The sequence below is a fragment of the Myotis brandtii genome, unplaced genomic scaffold (genome assembly GCF_000412655.1).
Source record: "Myotis brandtii unplaced genomic scaffold, ASM41265v1 scaffold510, whole genome shotgun sequence".
Lineage (NCBI taxonomy): Eukaryota > Metazoa > Chordata > Mammalia > Chiroptera > Vespertilionidae > Myotis > Myotis brandtii.
In genome coordinates, this window is record NW_005369443.1 from 931518 (window position 1) to 943019 (window position 11502).

General features: G+C 39.2%; 1 protein-coding gene across 3 annotated transcripts; it reads left to right on the forward strand.

Moving 5' to 3' along the window:
• The first annotated feature begins 1244 nt into the window (after positions 1 to 1244).
• EIF4H (eukaryotic translation initiation factor 4H) lies at positions 1245 to 11046 on the forward strand. 3 transcript variants are annotated; one of them, XM_014548505.1, is made up of 6 exons: positions 1245 to 1470; positions 4005 to 4069; positions 4158 to 4254; positions 4549 to 4608; positions 8552 to 8707; positions 8964 to 11046. In XM_014548505.1, the coding sequence occupies exons 1-6, from the start codon at positions 1260 to 1262 to the stop codon at positions 9101 to 9103; spliced, it is 729 nt and encodes a 242-aa protein (XP_014403991.1). In that variant the 5' UTR covers positions 1245 to 1259; the 3' UTR covers positions 9104 to 11046. The 3 variants fall into 3 exon arrangements, with proteins under 3 accessions (XP_014403991.1, XP_005877269.1, XP_005877270.1); XM_005877207.2 differs by having other exon boundaries at positions 8570 to 8707; XM_005877208.2 differs by lacking the exon at positions 4549 to 4608 and having other exon boundaries at positions 8570 to 8707.
• Positions 11047 to 11502: the final 456 nt, after the last annotated feature.

Genomic DNA, 11502 nt, shown 5'->3' on the forward strand with positions numbered 1-11502 from the left:
ATGTGATTCCTTTTACATTTATTAGCTGACATTCTTATTGATATAAAGAATAGTTCCCCTTCCCATTCATTCATTCATTCTTCCATTTTAATAGACTACTTTTAAGAGCAATTTTGGGTTCACGGCAAGCAAGATTGAACAGAAATTATACAGTTCCTATATAAACCCTGCCCTTGCACATGCACAGCCCCCCCGCCCCCCGTTTGCAGAATAGTAGTACATTTGTTACAATCAATGAACTTCTACATTCATAGCGTCATTATCACCCAAAGTCCAGTTACATTAGGGTTCACTTTTAGTGTTGTACATTCTATGGGTTTGGACAAATGTATAATGACCCCACTTATTTTTATATTATCTGCAAAACATTAACCTCAGGTTGTAGGTGGTGGTGATAATGGTACTTGTTACTCTATACATATATACTGTGTGTTAGGCAGGGTTTTAATTTTAAGCACCTTATATTTATTTTTTCAATAACTCAAGGTCTTTATTAGTATTAACCCAATTTTACAAATAAATAAATGCTTAGAGAAGGTGAGCTTAGATCATATGGCTAGTAAGTAGCAGAGCTGAGATTTAAACTGATACCTCTGCAAATTGCCAATGATGAGACACAATCAAGGTCCAGCCTTTGCCACTTCTTAGCTCTGTAACCAAAGACAAGTAAGCCACTCTGGTTATATCTGAGGAAATGACATTGAGGTTTAAATGGATAAGTAATATGCACCACACATTTGAGGACCCAGTGAAGTAATTCATGGGAAGTGGAGAGTATATGTACATAGATTTTACTGCACAAAATCTAAAATTTTTATTAGAATGTTATTCAAAACTAGACAGTAGCAAGAATTATATTGTAAATGCATTAAACTTCAGCAGCTTCAGTACAACACAATGACTCGGGACAGTCCACTTTTAGTATGTATTTATTATTACTGGGTGTGAGGGAGGGCATTTGATTTGTTTTAGGAGATAAACATTTTGCAAATGCTGATTCTAAGTGAATATGAAAGAACCATAGGAGCATATGTTCTATTTGGATTTGATTTTTGCAGAGAAATGTATGTTTACATAGATTCTGTGATTCTGAGGACATTTCTGTCACTAAAAAAACAGGTACTTTTTTTATAAATAATATTAGGAATACTCTTATGATTTCCAGGTGATGTAATTGTACATTAGAGTGGAATGTGTAGCTGACTGGGCAGCATTTTTATTTTTCCTGATCTGGGACAGGAATACATGGGCAGACTTGAATGCTGTCTGTTTCCCCTCCTAGGTCTCGCGGCACTGCTGGTGGCCATGGTTCCCGCACCCAGAAGGAGCTGCCCACAGAGCCCCCCTACACAGCATATGTCGGAAATCTACCTTTTAATACGGTTCAAGGCGACATAGATGCTATCTTTAAGGATCTCAGCATAAGGAGTGTACGACTAGTCAGAGACAAAGACACAGACAAATTCAAAGGTGAGTTTGGAAAAATTCTTATTTTACATTATTGTAAGGGGGGAGGGTCTGAACCAGAATGTTTTAGTGAACCGCAGGGCTCTAATTATGAAAGTTATTTAAATGTTTGCTTGGTCCAAGTAACTGCAATAAACATAGCACTTTGACTCATAGGCCTTCAATTCTACTTGGGGAGAAATGTTTTATACATCGTCTAGTTTGTAGAAATATGTGGCATATATCCAAGTAAACCTGCTATTTCTTTGCCTGACCTATATAGCAGTCTTGTCTGACACTAAAGAAGTTAATGGAAAGAAGTGAACAAAAACATCTGAGGATTTTTCAGGTGTATTTCACCTTAGCCAACTTGTGCATTTTTCTTGGTAGTTTTCCTATAATTCAGTTATTTATTATAAATTCCAAAAGATAACCTAATAAGTGTTACTATCACTGTACATTTGTAACTTCAGAGTATGTGTTTGGGAGAGGGTTGAGTCAAATTTCAGATGGAGTTAGTGTCTATAGATTAGTATCTTAAGGGCAATTGAGCAGAGGAGTAAGAATGAAGAATCAAATGACATCATCATCTAGCTTTCAAGGTTGCCTGAAGGGAGATGTGCCCAGTAGTTAAGTGCCTGGTGCAAGGCATAAGGGCATTTGGTTTACATTATTTATCCAGAAATGTGTCCATGAAAAGTAGAGTCACTGTGGTGACTTACAGTGGGGAGCTGTACAAGAAGCAGAGGTGTTGCTCATCGGAGTGGTTCTGTATGTAGTGGTATTTTTTACCTTTTTGAAAGCTTTTTGACTTTAGAACCTGAAGCTTTGTTACCGAGTGATTAAACACCAAAAACAAATATATTGATTAAACTTCTGTAAGTCCCACCTAGTTTGCTTGCTAAAAAGCATTTAGGAATTCGAAGTTAAGATAAAAATGTGTAGGTGAAGCCCTAACCGGTTTGGCTCAGTGGATAGAGCGTCGGCCTGCGGACTGAAAGGTCCCAGGTTCGATTCCGGTCAAGGGCATGTACCTTGGTTGCAGGCACATACCCAGTGGGGAATGTGCAGGAGGCAGCTGATCGATGTTTCTCTCCCATCAATGTTTCTAACTCTCTATCCTTCTCCTTCCTCTCTGTAAAAAATCAATAAAATATATTTTTAAAAAATGTGTAGGTGAAGCCAACTTTTGGGATGAGTCAGTAGCAGCAGTAGCAGCAGGTTTTAGACGGTCTCATAGCGAATCACCTTCCATTTCAGGAGCTCTAGAGTGTGAGGTGTGTGGCTGGGCTGGGGTTGCCTCTTTGAACTTTGGAGTGGTTTTCTCAATTTCTCTAAACATTGAATCTACTTAGGGAAGAAGGTGGGAGGGCAGGGGATACTTTCCAGCCAAGCAGTACATTCTCAGTGTAAGTACTTATTGAGCAAATGGAGAACAGGAATCATTTGGACCCAGGCCTTCAAAGCACTTGCAGTCTAGTGGGCTTTGAAGGTAAAGTGTAATCATCACACAAGATCAGGATATTCTGGCAGGAGTGGGGGTGTGCAGGGTACAGTGTGAGCATAATACAGCAGGGAAAGGACTTAACCCAGATGTAGTCCCCGGGTGCAAGGAAAGAACGTGGACAAGAGTGCTGCACGTAAAAAGAAAGGCTTATCAGAGGTTTTATACCAACTAAGTAGTAGTAGGCACCTTCAGCCTCTCCTTCAGAGCATATCAGTATCAACTTTGGAATCTGTCTTAAAACCCCAATCACAGCCCTAGCTGGTTTGGCTGAGTGGACGGAGCGTCAGCCTGCGGACTGAGGGGTCCCAGGTTCGATACCAGTCAGGGGCATGTACCTTGGTTGCGGGCACATCCCCAGTGGGGGGTGTGCGGGAGGCAGCTGATCGATGTTTCTCTCTCATTGATGTTTTAGCTCTCTGTCCCTCTCCCTTCCTCTCTGTAGAAAAATCAATAAAATATATATTTAAAAAAAAAAACCAATCATGGTATATCAAAGTCATTCAGAAGTCAGACCCAACAACTCTGCCGTGATCCAAGAAAGGTTTTAATATTATGGTTAAAACATATGAGAGCTTTATAAAAACACAGCTGCTATTTTAGTACCTGTTTGATTAGTACTTTCTAAAAAAATATAACAGAGGGAGGAATAACAATCAAGTTCTATTTCTTTATTTAAATATATTTTTATTGACTTCAGAGAAGAAAGGAGAGGGAGGGAGAGATAGAAACATCAATGATGAGAGAATCATTGATCAGCTGCCTCCTGCACACCCTCTATTGGGGATCAAGCCCATTACCCTGGGCATATGCCCTGACTGAGAATCGAACCATGACATCCTGGTTCATAGGTCAGTGCTCAACCACTGGTCCATGCTGGTGGGCAAGCTCTACTTATTGAAAAGTAAAAATGTTCATTCAGGCTCTACTAGTCTGCAGTCATAAATGCAAAAAAAGTGGTAGTTCTGATGTGGGCAAGTTGTACAAAATAGGGATCCCATCATCGTTTTAACCCATAATTTCTTGAGAAAATGAAGTTTTTTCTCTCTTACAGGATTCTGCTATGTAGAATTTGACGAGGTGGATTCCCTTAAGGAAGCCTTGACATACGATGGCGCAGTAAGTATGTTCAGGTTTTCTCTGTCATGTTGCTAGTAGTTGAGTTTTTTTCTTGCTAATACTTACACTGTTTTCCCCTTATAATTAGCTGTTGGGTGATCGGTCACTTCGTGTGGACATTGCAGAAGGCAGAAAACAAGATAAAGGTGGCTTTGGATTCAGGAAAGGTGGACCAGATGACAGAGGTGATTGGTTCTTCTAAAACTGAACATACAACTTACTGGTTACAATTCTGGAAGGTTACTAGTAGAACTCTGTCTTGTAGGTCTGATAGATTTTTGTGAGCTTTTATAAACATAAAATCTTAGAATAAATGATGCTTCTGCAAGCCTGGGGTTGTTTTTCCTGTTGGCAGCAAAAACTCTTTAATTTTGTTGAACTTCCCATCATGAGTTGTACATCGTCCCAGTGAATTTTTCCATGTGTGTGCAGCAAGGTAATGATCCGACCTCAACTTTATCTTTTTTGTGTATCCTCAGGAATGGGTGGCCCTCGAGAATCTAGAGGTGCATGGGAGTCCCGGGATGACTTCAATTCCGGTATCAGTATTTAAAGTATCACCACTTAACCTTTTTCAATAGCCTTGCTGCTGTTGTACAGTTCTTATGAGTAGCTGGCCTGGCCGGACTACTTCTTTAGTGCCTTTGACAAATGAAACTTTCCCAAAAGGTACCCAGGCATGCAATAAGCCTCTGTTAGAACCTAAATATTTGGGGTAGGACCTATTAGACTGATCCACCCTGTTTTGTTTGTTACCTTTCCTTAGCCAGCTGTTCATTCTCACAGTGCCTTTGTCTCGTGCAGTAGTCTTTCTCAGGGTCTAGCCCGAGGAAACTACTTGGTGGCTCTTGTTTGTGTGTACCACACAAATAGGATACTGTTCGTTACTTCTAGAAACATAGTATGGAGGTTCTAGCAACTTACAGAAAGCCTTTTAACTGATTCCTGGTGGCTCCCCCTAAGATGGTAAAAGAGTCCTTGTGACCTTTTTCTTGAGGGGTGCAGAACTCATGCCTTGATGATGGGCATGATCCACTTTACCATTCCTATTCTTTTTTCTTTAGAGTGAGAGAGGAAAGGGGAGAGAAAAACATCAATTTGTTATTCCATTTATTTTATTCAGTCATTGGTTGATTCTTGTATGTGCCCTGACTGGAGATCGAACCCACAATCTTGGAGTATTGGGATGATGCTCTAACCAACTGAGCTACCTAACCAGGGCCTACCATTCTTTTTCTTAATTTACCAAGGCAGGCCAATAGGTGCCTCCTAGCCTCAGCTCAAGAGGCCTTTTTGCATGCCAGGCTTCTGCTTTGAAAGATCTCTTAAACATTTCTTCATCTCGTTACCTTTATTTTTTATTTTTTTAAGTAATTCATATGTGTAGTAAAAATGTCAACTGTAACAGAAAAGTAGAAAATTAAAAATAACTTTTCTTTCCTATAAACTTGAGGTTATTTCTGTACTCTTACAATATATGAGAACATCAACACCCCCACCCACCCAGCTATCACCCCCCACCCCCGTCAAAACAAAACTCAATATAAAGTAATGGGTAAGTATGGGGAAACTGGTGCAAGGTGTCCTGTGAGTCTAAAAAGTTTTCAGATTTATTTCCAGTACTGCTTTAGCTAAACAGGTGACTATATCTGTTGAATAATCTATTTTTTAAAAGTCCTATAGCCAATTAGAAATGAGCTTATTCATAAAAGTACAGTATAATCCAGTAAACCTGTAATTTTATGTATAAGCTAGTCTCTGATTGAAACATGCAACAAATGTTTAAAGTCTTAAAGCCAATCCAGGTGCAGCAGTTAGTTGCTCAGTGAGTGGTGGTCTCTGACCTGCCAGTTGTGCATTCCTGGTGCTATGGAAAGAGCACAGGGAGCTCATAGCTCTGGACCTGTGAAAGTTAACCAATCAATGCCTTTCTACTGTTGACTTAGCTTGGTCTTTAACTCTGAAGCAGAGACATACAGTATAGTGAACATAGCCAGAGAACCTACCTTGCCGTTCACCAGTTTCAGTGTAAACTGCAATGTTTTGGTGAAGTGCCACATGGTAGCATAATGCCTACATACATTATTTATGAAAGTAGATCTATGTTATTCTTTAAAAGAATGCTATTTTTTAATGCTATGTGCTGCTAAAAAAAATTTAAGCATCAAATAAAAATTAAAGTGTCCCACTACCAGAAATAGCCAGTGTGTTAAACTAAGCTTTGTAAAGAAAACTCAGAAGATTCTCATGCATAATGTGCCTCCTGGAAATCTCATCAAATTGATTAAACGGTATTTGTTAATGTCGGCCTTGCTTTTCTCATAATCTTTCCAATGCTCGTATCATAAGATATTCTGCAGTGAAGCTGTCACTGATAATGTACACTGGTTTTTTTCTCCTGTACTTTGTCGCATCCACCTAGACAAAGTAGCAGTTGTGTTTACCTGTCTCATCAGTGTGGGTGTGAGTTGATATGTTTTACTAAACACTGGCAGCAAAAATCATTTAACCTTATTATTAAAGGGAAAGTAACTTTACTTTCATACTCACATGGAAAGGGACACTTCACAGTTTAGATTAGTTTGGAGAGAGTGTCAGGTTAAAAGACTAAAGAGTATTTATTTGACTATGTGCATCCCAACGTGTTTTCCCCCAAAACAGTGCTCTGATTTGGTCTAAATCTTTTTTAGAATTGTTTTTATTGCTTGCTTTGTTAAAATGGGTATTGTTCAACTCAGTCTCTGAACTGGGTTTTCAATAACTTGATCTATTTCCAAAATCCTTGCCACCTTAAAGAACAAGAAAAGTACCACCATTACAGATAGAGTTGATCTCCATAAATGCAGTAGTTAGGTTCTATAGAATCAACGAGAATACCGAATTAACAAATACTGATCTTCTTCTAGGGGAAATAACAAGGTCAGGATCCTTTGAGCCTCTGGTCACAGCATTTTGTCAGCAGCTGTAGGCATAAACTTGTTTTATGTGTGTCTCTATTTAAAGACACTTTATTTTCTATATATTGTTGATTCATTAATATTGAACTTGCCAGCAGCACTGTAACTCCCTGAATGAAGCTTAGCTAGTGTGTATTTTCTCCCTAAGACACATCACAGCCTTCTTATGCTTAGAAACACAAGACAGCTCTTCAGCACTATTTGGGGGCCATTTTAAACAAAAATTACCAACAAAAAACACAAGAGCAAAAAAACTGCACTAAATAGGTCGTGAAAAGAATCTCTTTACAGTATGAGCTGAAACAAGGCAGTTATCTTGTTCCACCTCAACTGAGAACACTCGAGTCAAGTGACTAAAATCTTTCACTGCTGTTTGCATGTCTGAATGGCAGCGAAAACACCGCAAGTATTGATTTGGGGGTTACAGGTAAATTTAGCAAGTAGATGAATTTGCAAATACAAAATCTATTAAAATGGGGATCAAGAATATAGAAGAATGTGTCAGGCTCAGGATTCTTCTCAACGATACATTCCTATAAAGCTTTGAGCAATGGCACCATCCTTAGAGTGAGTAAAAGTAGTCACCTTTGGGAGCTTAAACAAAGGGGGCAAGCACATTTGTTCAATTACAATCTTATTAGCTATATTTTTACTGGAAATTAACTCTGATTTCAGTGGGCCATACTCTTAAAAGTTTAATTAGTTTAAACTCCCATAACTGAAGGACTTTTACTTAAATACAAAACTAAATAAAACCTTAAAGTCCATTGAGGAAATACTGGTTCTTCTACACACTGATGAGAATTGTAACTTACTCTTAATATTTGTAAATGAGATGCATTTTACTTATGTTGATAATTGTTTTAGCAGATACACAAATGAATGAGGGAAACCCCTTTGCAAGTAGAGGAGGTGAGGTACAGGCTGGGTGTGAGGTGCTCTGCTCTTGAGCATTGCCCCCCTTAGGGAGTGGGCCTTACTCGGATAACTGCTTTGTTTACCACACAGGTGCTTTGCTTTTAGAATGATCCACCCTGAAACGCAGCAGGAACAGGAAAATGGGGAGTGTCACCCAGAGGTGACTTCGTATTTTTGTTTTGTCTTTGTCTTTTTATTTTTTCTTATTATTTTGCATTCTAAATTGTCACTTCTAGATTTCAGGTTTATCTTTTTAATAACTGTATAGATTTATAGTAGAAAACAAAATAAAATGTGCCTTGAGGATTTTCATATTGTTTTAAGTCGTATTAGAATATAGTCTCATATGGTGTTTTCCACTTTTCCTGCAGGCTAAGAATTTAAACAGCTTATTTTATTTTTCTCTCCCAAGATTCTTTTTTATTTAAAAAGTCTGTTTGCATTGAAATTATCAAACAGTTTCACATTTGGACTCATTTTCAATGCATTATACTTTGGAAAAATTTCAGATGCTGGACAAACTAAAGAACTTAAAATTTTAAAATCAGAAACAATTTATTCAACCTCTGTAGTCAGCTCTGAGACAGTAGTTTCAAAAGTAATGCAGTGTCCTCTTTCTCCTCAGGCTTCAGGGACGACTTCTTAGGAGGCAGGGGCGGGAGTCGCCCAGGTGATCGGCGAACAGGCCCCCCAATGGGGAGTCGTTTCAGAGATGGCCCTCCCCTCCGAGGGCCCAATATGGATTTCAGAGAACCAACAGAAGGTACGGCGACAGCTTGTAAATGGAGGGTACCTTTTCATGATATTTTGTACCTCATAGACATTTGCCTTCTTAAGCCATGTAGTGACTGTAGACCCACCCTTGGTCTTAAATAGTAAGTTTATCTTTATTGTGTATCTAGGAATGGAATAGTTCTTCAAGGCTGTTAATTTTTAGAAATTGGGCTGGGATGTAGAGGTCATTTTACCCGATGGGGAATGGGATCCATTCTTTATAAACTTTGTTTTTTCCCTCCCAGAGGAAAGAGCACAGAGACCACGGCTCCAGCTTAAACCTCGAACAGTTGCAACACCCCTCAACCAAGTAGCCAATCCCAACTCTGCTATCTTCGGAGGAGCCCGGCCCAGAGAGGAAGTTGTTCACAAGGAGCAAGAATGAGCTGGCGGTTGGGAGGGAATGGGGTATGGGGGCAGTTAGAGCAAGACCGAAGCCTGGCTAGCCCCCTGGACCGGCAGTCCTGCAGTTACCATTCCTGCGCCTGACCTTTGTCCTCCTTTCTTACAAAGGAAACACAGAGCTTGTGAGTGCATGTCAGCAGTTAACAAGTGGTTTTTAGTACATTCTTGGCTTTGCTGTATCTAGTGCCTGTTTCGTGCTTTTTTTTTTTTTCTGCCACTCCTTTCCCCATTTCCTTCTGTCCTTTTTCCTTCTTGTTCCTTGTTTCCTTCCAGCACATGAGTTTCTCTAAAGGGACAAAAGGCAGCCACCATGTGGGGAGCTCTTTGAATTGAGGTGCTGTTTCATTTTTCTCCTTTGCTTTTTCTTTTTACTTTAAACACACTGGCCAGACTCAGTCACTTCCTTTGATTTTTTTTTAGTGCTTCTCTTCCGACCTGCATGTTGAGTTCTGTATTTCTGTGGCTTTCACATATACATACACATACACATACACATACACATACATATACACAAAATTAAAATAAATAAATAAATAAATAAATAAATAGAAAACAGAAAAGAAGTCACAAATTGGATAGCATCTTGTTTTTATTCAGCTTTGATCAACATACAGATTTTGAAACACCTTGTTTTCAAAACAAGGATAAAATGTCTGTTGATTCTTGCAGATTTCCTCCTGTCCTGTTTATAGGTAGTCCTGTATCTATGGCCCCCTCCCCAGATGGATTATTTGAATAGGTTCCAATTTTGAACAGTGAAACCTAAAGGGTAATGTGAGATGTTAGTAGGGAGTTTACACAGGAGGATCAGTTGAATGCACTACTGTGTTCACTTGTTTTACTGCTTTTTCAACACTGTCCAAACTGGTTCCCTCCTTCACCAGCTGTACCAGAGGCTCCTCTGTCTGGCTGAATGTACCGAACTGCCTGCTGCTGGTTTCCTTTCTACTGGGCACAGGTGCTTTGGGGGACTAAAGGGTAGGGGTGGGGGGGTGGTAGAGCTGTGCTGGGCTCACTTTATAGTGTGAACATTGCTTTTTCCAAATCCCTGTTATCTGTGTATTCTGCATCTCTCCCTTGCATTTATCTGTTTCCTAGTTTAACAATGAGATACTGTGCTTCCCACCATCCTTTACTTTTATAATGAAAATTAAAATGGGCCTAGAATCTGGCACTTTACTCTGTTTCACTTGATGAATTGAGAATTTTACTATATATAGCTATCAAGAACCTTAAAATAATTGGTAGGTGGCTGTAAGTTACTAGGTCTCATCTTTGGGACAAAGTTCATTGTTCCCACATACAGTGTTCAGCATTTACCCAGGGCTGGGAGCTAGGCAATAGCTTTTGAATTGGAACACCCATGTGTGGACAAATTAAATTCATTAGCACCTGAGTCCCACTCATTTTATTGGGAGAAATTCAGGGTCAGCCAGCAGCTAGAGCGGTAGAGAAAAAAGGCCCTCGCCAGCATGCTGGAGGGCTGAGGGGAATCCTGGCCTCCGCAGCGCAGTGTGCTCAGATAGTAGTTAGTCCCTAGCTGGCGTCCTTGGTGTCTACTCTGTCTTTGTTACAAGGTCTCAGCCGTTTACAGAACTCTCCCTTCTTTCCTTCCACCTGTCATCTTTGCTTCTGAAATAAGAACCATTTGTGTAACACCAATACTTAACTTTAGAAAGACATGCATTATGTGGTTGTAACCAAACCTGATGCTTTCAGGTGACCTGCTTACATCTTCAATGTGGAAAAGATTAAGAACAAAACAAATTCATCTACACTTCTGGGCAATCCAGTTGACTTTTAAATGTAAGAATGGAATTCCAAACACTTAACACATTCAACTATATGACAGAAAGTAAATCTATGGATATGGTATTTTGTGAATGATCTTTTAAATAAAAGAAAACCTTACGTAATATTTAATGCTTGTCTTTATTTTGAGTTATTTTTAGCTGCTCATAAAATTAACCATTTTTAATTTGGGAAGCAGTATCCAAATAGTAGAATACTGTAAGAGAGAAAAGCTGCTTACTTTTGGAAGTTACAGGATTAGTGAAATTATCTTAAGAAGAGCTAATGATGATTAGCAATATTTTCCTAACACACAGGAACCTGGTGTGGCTGTAGTTTTTCCCAATATGGAAGAAATCAAATAATTTGCACTGTGTGCACTTGCTTTTTCTTTTCTTTTTTTTCCATTTGTTTTTTACGCCTGCCTTTTTTTAACTACTTGTTTTTAGAAGAAATTCTAGGTACTCTTCATGACAGTGATGGGTGCTACTCCATAGCAAGCAGATCATGTTTTGGGAAGAACTGCTATGTAGTTTGATGGTTTTATGACTCAGTGGTCTAGGTACAGGGCTTTGAGCTGTTTGGGAG